This window comes from Copadichromis virginalis, linkage group LG19 (assembly GCF_057382275.1).
Source record: "Copadichromis virginalis isolate Kocher_CV1m ecotype Utaka linkage group LG19, C_Virginalis_male_GT1.1, whole genome shotgun sequence".
Lineage (NCBI taxonomy): Eukaryota > Metazoa > Chordata > Actinopteri > Cichliformes > Cichlidae > Copadichromis > Copadichromis virginalis.
This window is the reverse complement of record NC_140636.1, coordinates 32330423-32347436: the sequence shown is the minus strand read 5'-3', so window position 1 is coordinate 32347436 and position 17014 is coordinate 32330423. Positions and strand designations below refer to the sequence as shown.

The 17014-nt window shown below is 40.4% G+C and overlaps 2 protein-coding genes across 2 annotated transcripts; one reads left to right on the top strand and one right to left on the bottom strand.

Moving 5' to 3' along the window:
• Nucleotides 1-2607: 2607 nt before the first annotated feature.
• Nucleotides 2608-11406, bottom strand: ivd (isovaleryl-CoA dehydrogenase). The gene is made up of 12 exons (XM_085442092.1): nt 11120-11406; nt 10239-10328; nt 9154-9205; nt 8820-8989; nt 8628-8721; nt 6377-6507; nt 6203-6299; nt 6005-6098; nt 4933-5014; nt 4699-4803; nt 4366-4438; nt 2608-3559 (listed from the first exon to the last, which is right to left on the bottom strand). Exons 1-12 carry the CDS (start codon nt 11249-11251, stop codon nt 3426-3428), a joined length of 1254 nt encoding a protein of 417 aa, XP_085298218.1. The 5' UTR covers nt 11252-11406; the 3' UTR covers nt 2608-3425.
• Nucleotides 10324-16245, top strand: LOC146686516 (ubiquitin carboxyl-terminal hydrolase 42-like). Its single transcript, XM_085440983.1, has 3 exons — nt 10324-10447; nt 15166-15409; nt 15995-16245. Exons 2-3 carry the CDS (start codon nt 15175-15177, stop codon nt 16243-16245), a joined length of 486 nt encoding a protein of 161 aa, XP_085297109.1. The 5' UTR covers nt 10324-10447; nt 15166-15174.
• The last annotated feature ends 769 nt before the right edge of the window (nt 16246-17014 follow it).

Below are 17014 nucleotides of genomic sequence, written 5' to 3'. Positions count from 1 at the left end.
TCTGGTAAAAAAAAAAAAAAATCCAGTACATTTTTCTGGGTGACTTAAAGTACAATGGCTGAAAACTGCAAAAGCAACTGAAGACAAAAAAAGACGTTTTGCAACAACTACATGCAATATGAAACGTATTACCATGTACGAGGTGTGCGCTAGGTGTCATAGATGTTCAAGCTTCCCTAGTCCCTCAACAACAACCTCGTGTCAGAGGTGATTTATCATGTCGCCAAACTGAAAACTTGGCGCATTCACACGAAAGCAGCACGGAAGTGTGACAGTTCTTCTGACCTCATTTGAAGTGGATGTGGTCAACCTGCTAAGAGGGCTACATCAAAGTATCAAACATTTCCTAAAAATCTTTTATCTTTTTGCCTGACTTACTAGCCCAGTATCAAAGTTATTGGAGTGGGTGGACAGATACACATGGCGAATGTGTGAATTTATATCCTGCTTGATACTAATGAGCGTATCCATTTAACTGCCAATATTTCTAGTTTTGTGGATTGAATTTAGCATTTTTTTTCCTCAAATGGTTTAGTATGTGGTTTCGACCATAAATTTTGCTTGTTCTGCCAGGAATAAACAAACAGTCCCAGTGTTGCCGCCTCAGTTGCAGAATTATTTAACTGAAAACTATGAAATTACAAACCAAGCATCCGAACTAGGAAGAAACGTAGTTTAAGGAACTTTGGCATTGTTGTTGGTGCCAGATGGGCTGGTCCGGGTACAGTACCGTACAAAAGTCTTGAGGCAAAATGTCTGGAGCAATAGTTCTCCAGGTTTTCTGAAGATCTTTTAAAGTTTTTCCTCAGACATTGGCTGCTTTTACTCATTTTCAGTCCAGTCCTTGTACCTGACCATTTTCAGAGGAATGCTTTTGATCTACTTTAACTATGATTCACTTAACCATAAAAAAATGTCACGTTTACAGACAGACGACAACTTGGAAAAGAATCCATTTTAAATTGTATCTTTAGGCCAGGGGTGTCCAACTCAGGCCTCAAGGGCCGGTGTCCTGCAGGTTTTAGATGTGTCCTTGATCCAACACAGCTAATTTAAATGGCTAAATCACCTCCTCAACATGTCTTGATGTTCCGGGCCCTTGAGGCCTGGAGTTGGACACCCCTGCTTTAGGCACGTTATTAGCAACAGCTTGTCATAAAAATGCATCATTTGTGCTTATATAGTATTAAAAAGGCACAGCACCTCAGAGATGCATTCAACCATGAGCTGAAGCATCTAATTTTCTCCAAAGCCTTGTCAGAAATGGCCTCAATTGTACAAGTGATTTTTCCCATAAATACTGTATTTCCATTTATGTTTCCATTAAGTCTCATATTTTCTACAGAATTACAAGGCAATGAGGAGTAGCTCAAGACCACATGTAGTTTATTTCTGCTGTGATATTCAGATGGTCAGAACTCAATATCAATGTGGAGTGTGGGAGATCCTTTCTTGGGATACCTTGAGCCCCCTAGCACCCTTGAGCACAGTTTAAATGTCACAGTCTTCATAAGTACTGTTCATGTTTGCACCTTGTTGAATCCAAATATGTCTCTCTCTCTCTGGAAATGGGTGAAAATCCACCCAGTAACGCAGCTCCCATCCATGTTTAATTCCCTTCAATTATAGCTCGAGCTACTGGCTCCTCTTTGGCTTTTCCCTGTGTTCAGTGGATACAGAGGAACTATAGAGACATGCTTTTACCAGACCTCTTTTTTATTCCAAGATACAAACAATGCACAAATGCTCTTCTAGTTCACAGAAATAAATCCAACCTCCCTATCTTCTGCACATTAGTCAACCTGACTCATACACGGCAGATATGATATCATGTTAACAGGTGATGGAGAAGTTTCAGCCACAAGTTACTGAGAGGGATTGTAAAGCCACAGGGATCACAGAGAAATCATTAAAGATTTAGTAAGATGACCCGGAAATAGAGGTTCATTTTTTTATTGCTGTTTTATATGCTTCTAAAGTTCAGATGTATAATTACACATTTAACTTCAACAAAGTGACTGTCAGGAGTACCTCATGTGTTCAGATATAATAGGCTGTAATAAACGAGTTCCCCCTCAAACTATTAAAATGTAAAAAAAATGCAAAACTATGCTAACACGTTGTCCTCATAGTTTAACATTTGATAGCCTCGATTATGAATTTGACTTTTATAACTTATATTTTAATTTAGGGCATGTAAATCATCCCTAAACCAATATTCATCTTGGTTGTTTTAAGGCTACTCTAACATGTAGGACAGGGGGTTTAAACACATATCACAGGTTATGCAGTGCAAACTGGAGGTTTTGCATTTTACAGACAGGATGCTGTTCCAGTGTCACAGGAGATATATCACAATAATTCTCCCAAAAAATTGAAATAAAATGGAATTAAACCAAATTTATCCGGGCTTCATGGATTGAGGTATGGAGCTCGACAGCAGATTTATTTTCCCTGCAATATTTCTCCCACCCATATAAACCTGACTAATCTCATAATTCACAGCAGCTGTAATTCTCAATCAGTGCAAAACGCAAGGAGAAAAAAAGTTCATGGAACGTGGATTACAAATCTTTCATAAATGTGTGCAATAAACACAGACAGAAATAGAAAATTACAATTTTTATTTTATAAGATTTCATTTCATACACGTTCACAATGTACAACTACATAATTCTTTGCAGAAAGGAAGACAAATCTGAGAGATTTCTACAGACTGATTTTTATTGTATACAAACAGTGACATATGCTCCCAAAAAGAAACAAATGCTAGCAGAGCGCTGACAGACATTTGCCCTTTTCACATATTTCAGTTTGCTTTGAAATCATGTTTCTGAAGATCTGAACTACAGTTAGATTCGATTTCACACTTACAAATCAAGAAAATTCAGACAATGATGGCGGCAACGTCATCAGACTTGTTTTTTTAAACTGTAGTGATAATAAGTGAGGTAACACTGAGCCCCTATATGATACACGGTTCTTCAATGCAGCCAGTGAGTGTAAAAGTTGCACAATTTGAAACATGTTGGCTGAAGGGTTTTTAGTGTATACCTCTCTGTGACCAGCGACTGCCAGTAACCTCCAGCAACCACACAAGGAATACACATTTCAGTGACCAATCACCAAAATGATTGGGCCTTTATCAACAGATTTCACAGCAACTTCTTGCTACCTGGTTGGAGAATACAAACATTTTTGTACTGTAGCTAAAAAAAGTCACATAAAGGCCACTTAATGTAGTTAAAATTGCTTTTCATTATGTCGAGTTCTAATATCACAATTTCATAATGATCTGTTTTGACTGAAACTAATCAAAATCCTTGGTGACAAGTTCTTTTGTAGAGTAAGGCCTTGTGTGTGTGAATAACTTTTATCATCCACAGCAAACCACTCGCAGTCTTTTGGTGATCACCCCCTCAGCTTTATTTGAACAAGGAGTTGAAGGCTCGTCCAATGATGAGTCTGCGAACTTCACTTGTCCCGGCACCAATTTCATACAGCTTTGCGTCACGCAGAAATCGCCCCAGTGGGTAGTCATTGATGTAGCCATTGCCACCTGACAAAGGACATAAAGATGTTAGTGCAAAGTTACCGAGTAGTAACAGAGCTCAAGGGTGGCCATCTGTTAATCAACAAAAACCATGTTGGAATATCAGATATCTATGTCTCCAAAACAAAATGAATGAAAAAGTGACTTCATATAGGCACCTCAGCAAATAAATTCTATAGATCTACGTCAGCTCCAGCAGCCAGTGACTGTCAGAGCAGAACGGATTAAAACAAGTCAGACTGTTGTTGCGGTTTATTAGGAAAGAATCAGTGTAATGGATAAGGGGTTATCACATCAACTAATTAGTAAGAGGTTTTTACACATGAACTCCACAAATTGTCGGGCGAACTAAGCTGGTAAGAGATCACAGTGCTGCCCTCTCACAACAGGAAAAATATGTGTTTCAGGCACATTCTCAGTACTAGAAATCCTCCAGCTGGTTTAACAGGGTCTGCAAATAATTTGCAAGAAGTCAGACATGTGACCTACACTCGACTCTTTTTCAAGTAAACTAACAAGGTTACACTCATTTAATGAATAATCTGACTGCTACAGACATCTTTGTTTTGTGCAGTTTTGCTGGGTGAAGCCGAGAAAAGCTCAGCTATAGTCTACGTGTGAAACTGGCTTTAGGGGAAATCCCTCATTTTACTATGAACTTTCTTTCTGTTAACTAGACCTTCCTAACAGCTGTGTGTTGGTTGCAACCTGAAATATGTTGTTTGTACATTGTACATTGATTAAATCATGACAATTTCCTCAGTTTAAGAATCTACTCTCATTTCATTTCAGCTCTGGTTCTTGGCACTCACCCAAACATTGAATCCCATCCAAAGCAACCTGAGTGGCATTCTCAGCACAATACAGGATCACTCCAGCACAATCCTGCAAACACACAAAGCATCACAGTCACTGAGTTAGACAAGAAAGTCTCTACGGAAAGAAAAAAAACAAGTAACTGGATGCAGACTTGAAAATGAGAACCTTTAGGATCCAACAAAAGATTATATATTACAACATTTTCTATAAAATTCTTATTTAATGCTTAAAAGGGGCCATTATACAGGATATGAATTTAGGAAACTTCTTGGCTAAAGTGACTGACTGAGTGCTGCAGAAGCAGACGTGATTACAAATCTTCTCACCTTTGCGCTGAAGTGTCCTCTGTCACAAGCACGTGCAACACTGTACAAATACTGCCGACAGGCGCTCAGCCTGGTGTACATGTCAGCCATCTTCCCTTGCATCAGCTGTCAAACAGATGAACATCAGGTCAGTCTGACTTGAGTAAACGTGAATTAAACAAATCATTAAACACAATGGCCGTCAAAATATTTGAATTTTTATTCTCTGAGGAAAGTGAAAAATGAAGGCAAAACCTGAAAGTGTCCGATCTTCTGTCCGAAAGCCTCTCTGACATGCAGATAGGGAATAGCAGCATCCAGAACCGCCTGCATGATGCTGAAACACAATATGAGGATGTCACATTAAATGAAATGTGTCACATCTCTAAGGTTATAGGACAACATTCAAAAAATATATGTTAAACATGTTTAACTAAATTTAAATTACAGGACAGTCTGGCCAATGAACTACCAGAACTTTTCTGTAATTGTACATGTTTATCATGTAGTTTCATTGGTCTGGGCCACTTAAGATTAAGGTGAGCTGTATGTGGCCCATGATATAAAAGGAGTTCCTGCATTAGCCAATCAAATACTGCAAATCAAATGAACTTAAATTAACCACTATACAGAGACGTGAAATTTCAGCTTTGAAACGGCACAAAATATCACTTCATCAAAGTCAGCATGGGCAAACACCTAATGTGCATGGAGTCGTTACGGCAACACGGGAAAAAGTCCGGTGACGTCATGTGTGCGACATGAACACCACAACAAAGGAGGGCGTTGAGGCAGCGGTATATACCTGCTGCTCGGTGTATAGCTTTTCGTCCAACTCGCGGGCCATAGTGTTGCGTTTTGTGCAGCCATTTTCTTTCTTACTGGGCTTTAAAAACGGCCGCATCACGTGATGCCACTGACTAGCCAATCGGTGGCATGCAGTCAGTTGAAGTCACATTTTTGGATTGCCTCAGATCACTTGGAATCTCAGCCAAGTGGGTACTAAAAAGGTGGCTAGTACCAGGTGCTACCACTTAATGGAAAACCCTAAAAACCAAGTGGAGCTGAGCCAACCTGAGCAGGTAATAGTGGAAAATGGCTGTGTCAGTCCAGGCTCAGCATGCTAATGAACAACACATAAACCAACTTCTCGCACACCAAGTCCAGTAACTTTCAAAGCTGAAGCACACACTCACAGAATCACTGGATACAGCATTTATGTACTAAAATACTTGGTCATTTCTAATTAAATCAACATGTATATGTGATTAGATATAACTTGACATCAGTGTAAACCAACCAGCCAACCTCTTCTGGTGAACCTTACCCAATAGGTCCAGATGCAAGCACCAGTCGCTCCAGATCTAAGCCGCTCATCATCACATACACGCCTTTGTTTAATGGACCCAGGATGTTCTCCGCTATAAAAGACAGGAGAAACGAAAACAAAATAAATTCCACGCTGATAAAAGACAATCAGTTTGCATTAGGATGACATAAAGTAACAATGCATAGTGAGGCACACCTGGGATTTTGCAGTCTTCAAAGATGAGCTCACAGGTGCTTGAGCCTCTCATGCCGAGTTTGTCGAGCTTCTGTGCGGTCGAGAATCCCGGTGTTCCCTACACAAAGCGTATATATAAATGCACAAATAAAGACACTTGTTTATTATTAGTACACCTTCTTTTACTGAATTTACCTTTTCGACAATGAAAGCTGTGATGCCTTTTTGATAGGCCTCGGGATCCGTTTTGGCATACACAATAAGCACATCGGCATCCGGGCCATTCGTGATCCAGAACTTGTTTCCATTCAGAACGTAATAGTCTCCTGTGAAAAGATTATGTTCATATAGTAGTTACTTTGTAATATAACAATTTCAGGGCACTGCATTTTCCAACAACTTAAAAATTCTCTCTGGGCTTTGTCAAAATACTGACAATCACCCACAGCTTGAAAGGCAGTACTTACAAAGCATGAATGCTGCCTCCAAACCTCATGGCTTACACCTGATGGCAATGATTCTTTCACCAAGTGGCGCATGTGTGGAAACACTAGAGAGCTGTGCAGCTGGTAATTTTGAGGATTTGACATTTGATATTGTCATAAAAAAATTTTAAAAAATTAAAAAAAACAAAAGGCACTGATACTATTTTGGTTCTCTTAGGCCTGCCAGTAGATACTATCATCTTTTTGCTGTTAAGGCATCACATTTTCCTGCTGGAATTCATGTTTGTATATATTTGCATTTGTTTTCACCGGCCTTGGGCAGTATAGGTGCTTGGCATTTTGGTCTTGTTGATGCCTTTGGCTTATGCCAAGCTCTTCATGGACAGTCCTAAAACTTTTATGCACACAACCTCTAATATTTCTATTTATGTTGAAGTTTGAAGTGGAAAAACTGCTCGTCATTCAGCCAAATATACACAATAGACTGTATATAAAAGATGGACATGGCATTTGAGTTTGAAAAGTGAAGTGCCTCAAACCTGCATTATTTCAAATGGCAAGCAGACAGCGACTTTGACTGTACAGAGGCCCATTGGAGTACAGTGCTTCGGCTCCCTTGATCCATGACTTCATTAACAATGTTTTATAATGAGTTTATGCTCTTAGTTTGTAGTTTCAAGTCTTAATGAATAAAATACGATACATTTTACAAATAATCTTCCCCATTTGTGTCCAGAAGGAAGATAACACAGGGTATGCTTTAGGATGAGGGTTAGTGTGCATGTTTCCCTCAGGGTCTTGATCAGATCCACCACTGCCTCATCACTTCACCAATGAGTGACCTCATGGTAGCTATGTTGATCTTTTATATACAGTCTATGTATAAAACAAAACAAAACAAAAAAAAAACACTGCCTGCATCCACTGCAAGGAGACAAACCTATCAAAGACATGTGAGAACTTTGCTTCACAGCAGTGAAAATTTTCTCCCCATCCCCGAATGTCGCACCAGGCAGCAAAAGTAATTCATCCATGTTCTTCACCACAGCTTGAACCCACCCCAGCAGTCCCTGAGCAAGCAGTGGGGTGCAATCTGTACAGGTTATCACTCCATCAGGAGGCTGAATCAGTGAAACTGAACAACACATTCACCTATTGCCAATTTAGAATCAGCAGCTAAACTAACAAGCACTGTGGCAGGAAGTACCAGGTAGAAATCTGATGCAGGTACAAAACTGTCTTCCTGTGAGCTGATGGTGCTAACAAGGCTGCGAAAACAGCAGCTCAAATAGTTCTATTCATAACTTGTTTATGACATACGCAAAAAAAAAAAAGCTTTTAACTTCAATACTTACATAATACAGTCTATAACCTCACAAACTCCATTTTAAAAAAGCCCGACTTTTTGTTGCTGCTGTCACATCTTATTAACTATCAAAATAATGTTTTCAGATAAACAACACAGTCAAATTTTATGCCTCTATAAGCAGCTCATACTCACAATCTGGCCATGCAGCACACACACGACACCTTGCTGAGTCTGACTCATTTGTACATTTTCAGTGTGGTAAATGCCAATAGCATTTCTGTCAAACCCTGAGCTAATAAAGCCCTGAAAACTCTCTCCCCCCCCCCCATCAAGAGAGTGTCCAACACATATCTATTAACATACCATGATAATAGCTTTCAGAAGATGTTCTTATGTAATAATGCATTCAGATATTAATGATTTTGAGGTGAACAAAATAATAGAATAATTAATCCTTCTTCTTGTAAAGTCCTTGATATTAATAGCACTCAATAAACACACAAATAAAGCTACGTGACACTGGCAAAGCGGACCAAGAGTACAAAAAACAAACACAAAACAAACACACAGATCTGTAAGACCAAGAAAGCTAATAGCAGATCTTATTTATGTGCTCCACATACTGGATGTATGATTAAGCTGAACATTTATCATTACCACAGAGAAGTGAGTCACAGTTTGGGCGTCTTACCTTCTTTCTTTGCTCTGAGTTTCATTGACACAACATCAGAGCCAGCATTGGGCTCACTCATTGCCAGGGCTCCAACATGTTCTCCTGTCAGTAACTGGCAAAGGAAATAACACGATTAATGAAATAAGTAAACAAGCTCATTACGTTCAATGTTTTTCGATAATATTTAAACATGAATTGTTTGATCCTGACCTTCGTCATATACTTCTCCTTCTGCTTTTCATTGGCGTGGCGTACCAGCTGGTTAACGCAAAGGTTAGAGTGGGCGCCATAACTGAGACCGACGGCTGCTGACACTCGTGACAGCTCCTCCATCACAATTATATGATCTAGATAGCCCAATCCTGTGCCTCCACATTCCACTGAAAGGGATATACAGTGTGAGCTGAGTGTAAACTCGCCTAATAACAGCTAAAAAAAAAAAAAAATAGAAACCTTTATGCCTTGATATGAACCATAAAATATGTGTTAGACATAACTGTAACTGTATGAACTGCCTGCTACATAAAAATCACAGCTGTCACACCTGGAGCAGTGACGCCAAGAAGTCCCATCGTCCCCATTTCTATCCAAAAATCCTGTTTAAGAGGGAAAGCAGAAAGTTAGTAGAAACAATACACTGGAGGTACAGTTGAACATGCATATCTACTAGAGCTCAACCAATAGTAACAGCCGATATTAGCTATATATACATATATTGGTGTCATGCAGCTGTGGTCAGATGTTTACATACAGTCATCATGGGCATGAACGTCACGACAAATTTGGTCTTTTAATGATTTCTTTGAACTGTTCTCTTTCCAGGAATGCTTGTACAGCATCTTTAGAGACTTAAAAAATACAAGTGGTTGTTTTCCTGTGGCAGCACAAAGAGGATTTGTTTGATTCTCCACTCATTGGCTTGACCAATGCTCAGAAATGACTTGTAAGTAATTGCAGATTCGTCAGTTCACACAGTTGCATGCAGGTAGAAGTAAATTGGATGTGTCACAACTTTGCCAAGTTCTGGAAGAAGACCCAAACTGTCACCCAAGATGAGAGGAAACTAGTTAGGAGGTTCAGGAACAACCCAGAAACCACCAAAGCTCAAGCCTGAACTGGAATCCCCTGAAAAGAAGCCCCTGCTCCAAACCAAGTTTTAGCAGTGGTTTATGTATATATTTGAGCCTATACATGTACTTTTGAGCCTGTGTGGATTAGAGAAAATCCAAAATAAATTCAAACTTGTGAGCCAAATTCTTGTTTTTTAAAGTTATTAAAGATGTATGCTTTACAATCGCTCCACCCTAGAAAAAGAACAGCTTAAAGAAATCGTTGAAAGTACAGTAAGCTTTTGACAACCACATTTTCCGATATGATTAGATATAAAAGTGCTTTTTTAAAGCTCAAAAAGCAATGCCGATTCCTTTAGAAAAGCCAGCTGAGCTCACTGGATTGCTTACGATACTCAGAAGTGGTGGTGCAGGATACAGCAAGTAAGGAATGTCAACAGATGTATCAACAATGTGTTGTTTTCTTTTACCACCTAGAAGTACTGTCCCCAAGTTCCATTACTACTTGGTACATCAGCTACAACTTTCTGAATTTTGTCACTTGTGCATTTCAACTCACCCGCATTCCTGGGAACTCGTTCTTCTTATCGATCTCGTCGGCATGAGGTGCAAGTTTTTCTACAAAGAATTTGCGAACTGTTTGCCTCAGCTGTGGAAAGGACGTAAAACAATTACTTAGCAAAAACCATACCTGTAATGACTGTGCTGGGAGGATGAAGATCATAAAGTGACGGCTTGAGAAAGCTTTTCACCTGCCTGGAGATGGAGGTAAGTGTGTTGTTTGATTTACAGGTGGATGTGTTGTTTGCCCAATCATACTGAAATGTTTTAACTGGCATTGCATGTATATTTGACTTTATAAAAGGTCTGGGATCTGAGACAACTCCTTCCATCCAATCAAATCCTGTATATGAACCCCACCCACCCCCTGCTCTCCTTGCAGCCTCGGGTCCAGTCTCCTTCACTTTGCGCAAAAATATACCCGGCCTGCAGTCACCTTTGATTTGATTTAATATCGACTGTAAACCAATGTCGGCATCAGTCACTCCATTACTACCATTTATTACCACAACCTACTTTGTAAAGTCATACGTGGAAATTTAATAAAATTGTTTAATAATGTAACTAGTAAAATTAGTTAAATAGACCATTTTCTAATTAGATAAATGTAATTAGATAAATTAATCGAGTATTAGTCGGTAGCTTTTGATTTTTTTCATTTAATTTGTAGCTGTTAGCTAACTTATGTCATCACGTAATGGGGGGCGGTGTCCTCGCAAAACTGTCTTCTTTTATTGCCCTTAAAATTCACAAAACTATACAACACACTAAAAATGTTGGTCTCTGAGAGTATGTGATTGTTTTAATGCCTGCGGTTGACACGCACAGACACAAGTGTGCACTTTGTTTTGCTAGCATTAGCTAGCTAGTGTGGCTAACCTGTATCTGCTCCTCTGTGAGTCCGTTCACTACGTCGTCTATGGGGATGGCAGCTCCGGCACAGCCTCTTCTTGTCACCGCAGGGATGAATAACCTGGAGCCGAGGCGAAGTGCATTTCTGACAGCAAACATGGTGCTGCTTGCAAAATAACAAGGATGAAGGTTAGACCACGGATGAACGTCTGAGGTCTCCTGCCTGGCTGTCTTGTAGCAGATAAAAGGGAAGAGGTCTCACTCCGCCAATATTTCCTAGTCCTACAAAAGTAGTCCACGCTGTCGTTCTTCTTACCTGAAGGGTCGCGCAGGCACAGGAGTGCGCTTAAGTACCCCGCCGCCCCCTGAACCGGTGAAAAATAAAACCACATCATATCTTCCACTTCGTCTTCTTCTAGTGCGATACTGCAAATTTTGGTATCGATCAGATATCCAGTAAATACAGGACCATCGATAACGATACCTATAACTTACAAACTGTAGGGGAGGAAACTCACAATTTCTGAAATGAATCATCATTAATTTGCAAATTTAATGGCCACTAAATCACTGTGATATTTCCTTTTAACAATAATTAGTTAACACAAAAACGCATCTTTCAGCTTTTCATTTATTGTTTCCAGCATAGTATTGTGATATTTTGCACGGCAATATTGCATTTAGATACGGGCTGTACAACAGCTTTGTGTTAATGTACAATCCTTATGTTTTATCTGTGTGTCTGTGTGTCTGTGTGTGTGTGTGGGGGGGGCGCCAAACCACTGGCTACGTTGCGTTTGGCGTTTCGATGGTTTTTGTAGTGATGGCCCGCTTGAAGCTGACGCTCCGGAGCATGTGTCGAAAAAAACAACATACTGGTTCAGAAGCACTGTGTCGAGGCTTGCTTCGTTTGGCAAAAGTCACGTGACCAGTGACGTCCGAAGCTTCATTACGCACGTAACTGCTTCGGTACCTGATTCAAACAGATATAAGGAAGTGAATCATCCACGGGATTCGTGGAGTGTGTTGATGGTGACAGATAGCGACGAGGTGATCATTCCACTGACAGATATGGAGCCAGCGAGGAAGAGAGGACGTTCTGGCGTGTGGGAATATTTTGAGTTGATTTTGCTCAATTCATTTTATCTGCCGAAGTGAAAAACTTGAAATGTCCAAAATCATGTTTTCATAATGTAAATATCATTACAGCATATGACTTTAGGAACACTTCCATGTGAATTAAAGCTAATGAAGACTACAACAATGTATTTGACACTATACGTACATTACATTGCTACACAGTTTAGAAAATCATTTTGTTTATTGTTTTTAGGTGATAGTCTGCAGGACCCAGGAATACCTGCATATCTACCAACTTGCAGTGTAGTTCCTGCACTCCACAGCCTCTTCTGTTCCATGCAAGTGGATTTTCTTCAGGGCAGGAGAAACTATTTCTAAGAAAAGAAACAGACTCAGCCAGCGCACAGTAACACTAATCCTCTTTTTAAATGTAAATAACAAAAGGGCTACCTGACATAGAGCATGTTTTTACTTTGCAAGTTCTTGATTAGGGGTGGGTTTTGATTATCGCCTTTCTGATTACAATCCATGCTAAATTGAATAAAGTGATATTGATTCATTAAAATCCCGTGTCGATTTGTAAATTAACGTTATTATGCCTGAAACGCCAGCATCTCAGGTTAAACCTCACAACATGTCGTCAAACACCATGCAGCTAAAACAGTAACTGGGAGCAGGTTTACGGATTCTGCATACAAACGTGAACACAGAGCGCGGACCCGACGCGTCAGAGTCAGATTTTGATGTGTCGGCGGGTCCGCGCTGTGTTTGCCTCTTTTTTTTTTCGCTGGCTTCTGCAGCTGCAGGTTTCATAACTCTCTGTTTACATCTCTAATTAAGTCTCACATGTGTCAGCTTTCTTTTAATAGATACGAAATTATGGATATATACTGTTAAATGATCAGAATTGTAATATTTCTGACTGAGGCAAAACTTTCCAGATTCCAATCAAATTGAATCGGATCCTGTATCGAATCAAAATGATTCTACAAATCAGTGACGATGCAGCCGTACTCAGCTTCCTAAGCATTTTCCCTTTCCAGTTCACAATCAATCCCACCCCTAGGTCAAAAATATGTATAGGACAATTGGCCTAATCTAATATTTTGTATGAACCTGTCCAGCTGTCCAGTGATTAAACGACAAGTAGATGGAGGCAGGACTTCACAGCAGGGGCATACTCCATAATGTGCTGTGCATTATCATATGTATATTATATATATTGCTCACTTATTGTATTTACCAACATCAAGGAGTTATGAGCAAAGAAAGGCCACCATAGTGCATGTTTAAATAGGGAAAGTTTATTGATCAAAATGTATTACGCAGATACGCATTACATTTTTTTCAGCCCCCCAATCGAGAAAACAAAACCAATTACATGTTCAAAGCAACGGAACGGTGGCCCAATATCAGAGAGAACTCCACTCTTGAGTGAGCAGTGATAATTGAGCAGTCCGTTTTATTTTGCAGATTCAAGCTGCTCTTCAAAATTTTCACCACCAGATGTCACCGGAGAGGACTGTGTTGAAAAGCTTCGAGTAATGAACCGTTTTTCAATACAAGCTTCAGTGCTTCGGAAAGCTTCATTTGGCCATCACTACCGCCAATATTTCCTAGTCCTACAAAAGTAGTCCACGCTGTCGTTCTTCTTACCTGAAGGGTCGCGCAGGCACAGGAGTGCGCTTAAGTACCCCGCCGCCCCCTGAACCGGTGAAAAATAAAACCACATCATATCTTCCACTTCGTCTTCTTCTAGTGCGATACTGCAAATTTTGGTATCGATCAGATATCCAGTAAATACAGGACCATCGATAACGATACCTATAAAAACTGTAGGGGAGGAAACTCACAATTTCTGAAATGAATCATCATTAATTTGCAAATTTAATGGCCACTAAATCACTGTGATATTTCCTTTTAACAATAATTAGTTAACACAAAAACGCATCTTTCCGCTTTTCATTTATTGTTTCCAGCATAGTATTGTGATATTTTGCACGGCAATATTGCATTTAGATACGGGCTGTACAACAGCTTTGTGTTAATGTACAATCCTTATGTTTTATCTGTGTGTCTGTGTGTCTGTGTGTGTGTGTGGGGGGGCGCCAAACCACTGGCTACGTTGCGTTTGGCGTTTCGATGGTTTTTGCATCTTCTTTAAGTGCACGTCATTACATCTCGGAATTCGACAAGACTGGTAAGCTCTCAACTTGCTCTCCGTCTGATATGATCAGGGTTTTTTGTGTGTTTTCTTGAGGTTTTGCGACGCTGCGTGTTAAAGGCCTAGCAGCCGTCATTTAGCCAATGTGAGCCACTCTGTAAGAGCAGGTGGGAGGGAACAGCTGCTTCTGTTGTAAACGTGCTTCCGACTTGGAAATTTCCTCGGTCGAGTGGGTTATCTGGCATTTCCCCTCTTGAGTTTTCTAAACACTAATTTTTGTCGATATTTTAAGCTTGTTAGTTGGACAGAGTTAAATTAGATGTCGAAAGTTACTCTTGTCTCCTGGTGTTTGTTATTTAAAAGGAATCTGACAAGATGATTCAAATAAAAACAAAGGGTCAAAAACAAATATTTGGTCCTCACTTATGCTAGTCTGTTTTTGAATGTAAACAAATCATCCAATCTAACACAATTTCAGATACTTGTTTGCTGAAAGTTTAGTCGATGGTATGAGGGCAATGTTTAATATAGCGTTATTTAACTATAAGCTATAAGAGACTTAGAGCTTTTTATTGTCATTGTGCAGTTTCTTGCACAGCGAAATTGGGTATAATCTGTTAATGTGGCTTTTGTATTTAGTTGTTGTTGTCCAAACTCACTGTACTGCTACCTAACCAGTGTAGAATTGATGTAGTATTTAAGTTTTCTTTCCCTTTCCCTTTTTCCAAATTAACAATGAGAAAATTCAAACCTAGCAACGACTTTGTTTTGTTTTTGTTTGTTTTTTGTTTTCAGTTCATAAACGTATGTGTCTTTGTTCCTAATGCAGCTATGAACAATGACCATAGTTGACAGATCTTCAGAAAAGTCTGACCACGAGTCAGCCGGATGTAACCGATCTTCCTTCACCAGTGGAGACGTGGGGATGGACGGCAGTTGTTCCAGCAGCTGGGCAGTGGGCCCCACTGTACCCAGTGACTCTCCAGACTCTCCAGTAGGCTGCCTGGCCCCCACTCCTGGAGCTGCTGTGTACAACAGTACACCCTCCTCTGTGGACCGGCCCAAGGACCAAGGTCAGAGCAAAGCCTGGCTTTTTTTCAAAATGTCTTTTTAAGCTGTTTGAAGATTTTTATTGTCAGACAGAATAGTTTTCCAACCTGTTTTAGCAAATATGGAACCACACTTTTTAGCCATTATTTACCCATATTTGTCAGAATTGGTTTTAGTAACATACAGCTAATCTTTTTGCTTCTGCTTTCACACAAGTTTGACAACTGCTTTTGTGGGTGTTGTGTTGCTGCTTCCCTTCTCCATTCATTCATCCAGTTATGTAATGCATCCAGCTTTGCATGATCAGTCACTTCAGCTCGTGATGCAATTGCTGTTTTTATATAAAGACCGGCAGTCCAACTTGTTTAGCAGAAACAAAGGAGAAGGCAAACTGTCCTGTCTTTCTTCCTGAGCCTGTTTAGGAGTTGTTCACAGTGGCCAGAATCACATTATATAACTGTTAATAGTTGTAGCTATTACTGTGATGTCCTGACATGACTTTGCCATGTGCCAGTGTGTGGTTGTATAAGTAAGGTAGCATTAAATTATGTCCTTTTTAAAATGTATTGAAACAGATTTTTAGTAATAATTGTGGCTCTGTGTGTCAGTGATGAGCAGTAGCGATGGAATTGACTTGCCCCAGAAGGTGCTGTTCTCACCAGATCGGCTCAGCCTAAAGTGGGCCGAGGTTCACCGCATTGGTGCAGGCCTCCAGAACATGGGGAACACCTGCTTCCTCAACTCAGCCCTGCAGTGTCTCAGCTACACCCCTCCTTTAGCAAACTACATGCTGACGCGGGAGCACTCCAAAACATGTACGTTATTTCACCAACAGTGGTGTTACGCAGTCCTGCGCTGATTCTCACATTGTATCACTCCTTACTCACTCAGTATTTTGTCTCTGTCTCTGCACAGAAAGTGTTGGAGCACTCAAGTTCATTGAAAAACTTGATATAATAATGAGGTATTATATCAACCCAGTGTGGGTGTGGTAAGCTTGTTTTGGTAACAGGGCTTGAAAAGATCAGAAGCAGCTTAAACGTGTAGTAAAACAGGTGTCTGGGATTATGGGGGAGAGCTGCCAGACTTATGCTGGGCAGACACTGTGCGATTTTTTCAGTCGCTCGTCGTGAGGTGTCAATCGCTTCTCGTTACCCCACGTATACTATACGATGCATGACGCACGATGAAGGCCAAAATCGGGCCGATCGCCAAAACGCATAATGCTGGGCTTATTCTGGGCTTACACTGTGCGATTTTTGGCCCATTTTGAGCCGATTTTTGAGTCGTGCGACCGTCGTATAGTATACGTGGGGTAACGAGAAGCGATTGACACCTCACGCGACCGTCGTGAGGGTGTCACCGCAGTTTGTCACACTGCGCACGCGCAAACACAAATGTCAGCGAAAAAGACGGCGCAGCACGGCAGTGCAGCGTGTGATCTGGACACAAGCGACGGAGCGACAACTTGTAGAACTTTGGAAAGCTCATCCGTGGTGGTGTGTCTGTGTGAGTGAAAGACAGAGAGGGAGAGCGAGCGACAGAATTTCTATTATAACCTTCGTTTTATGTACGCACAGTGTGAGCACTCAGGTCGCATCAGAGCATCAGGCCGTATAGTGTGAGAC

Coding starts and splice junctions, on each gene's coding strand:
- LOC146686516 (XM_085440983.1), top strand. CDS start 15,175: ATGACCATAGTTGACAGATCTTCAGAAAAGTCTGACCACGAGTCAGCC. Junction 15,410..15,994: donor GGACCGGCCCAAGGACCAAG/GTCAGAGCAAAG, acceptor TCTGTGTGTCAG/TGATGAGCAGTAGCGATGGA.
- ivd (XM_085442092.1), bottom strand. CDS start 11,251: ATGTTTGCTGTCAGAAATGCACTTCGCCTCGGCTCCAGGTTATTCATC. Junction 10,329..11,119: donor TCACAGAGGAGCAGATACAG/GTTAGCCACACT, acceptor TCCTTTCCACAG/CTGAGGCAAACAGTTCGCAA. Junction 6,508..8,627: donor ACTCAGAGCAAAGAAAGAAG/GTAAGACGCCCA, acceptor ATCTTTTCACAG/GAGACTATTACGTTCTGAAT.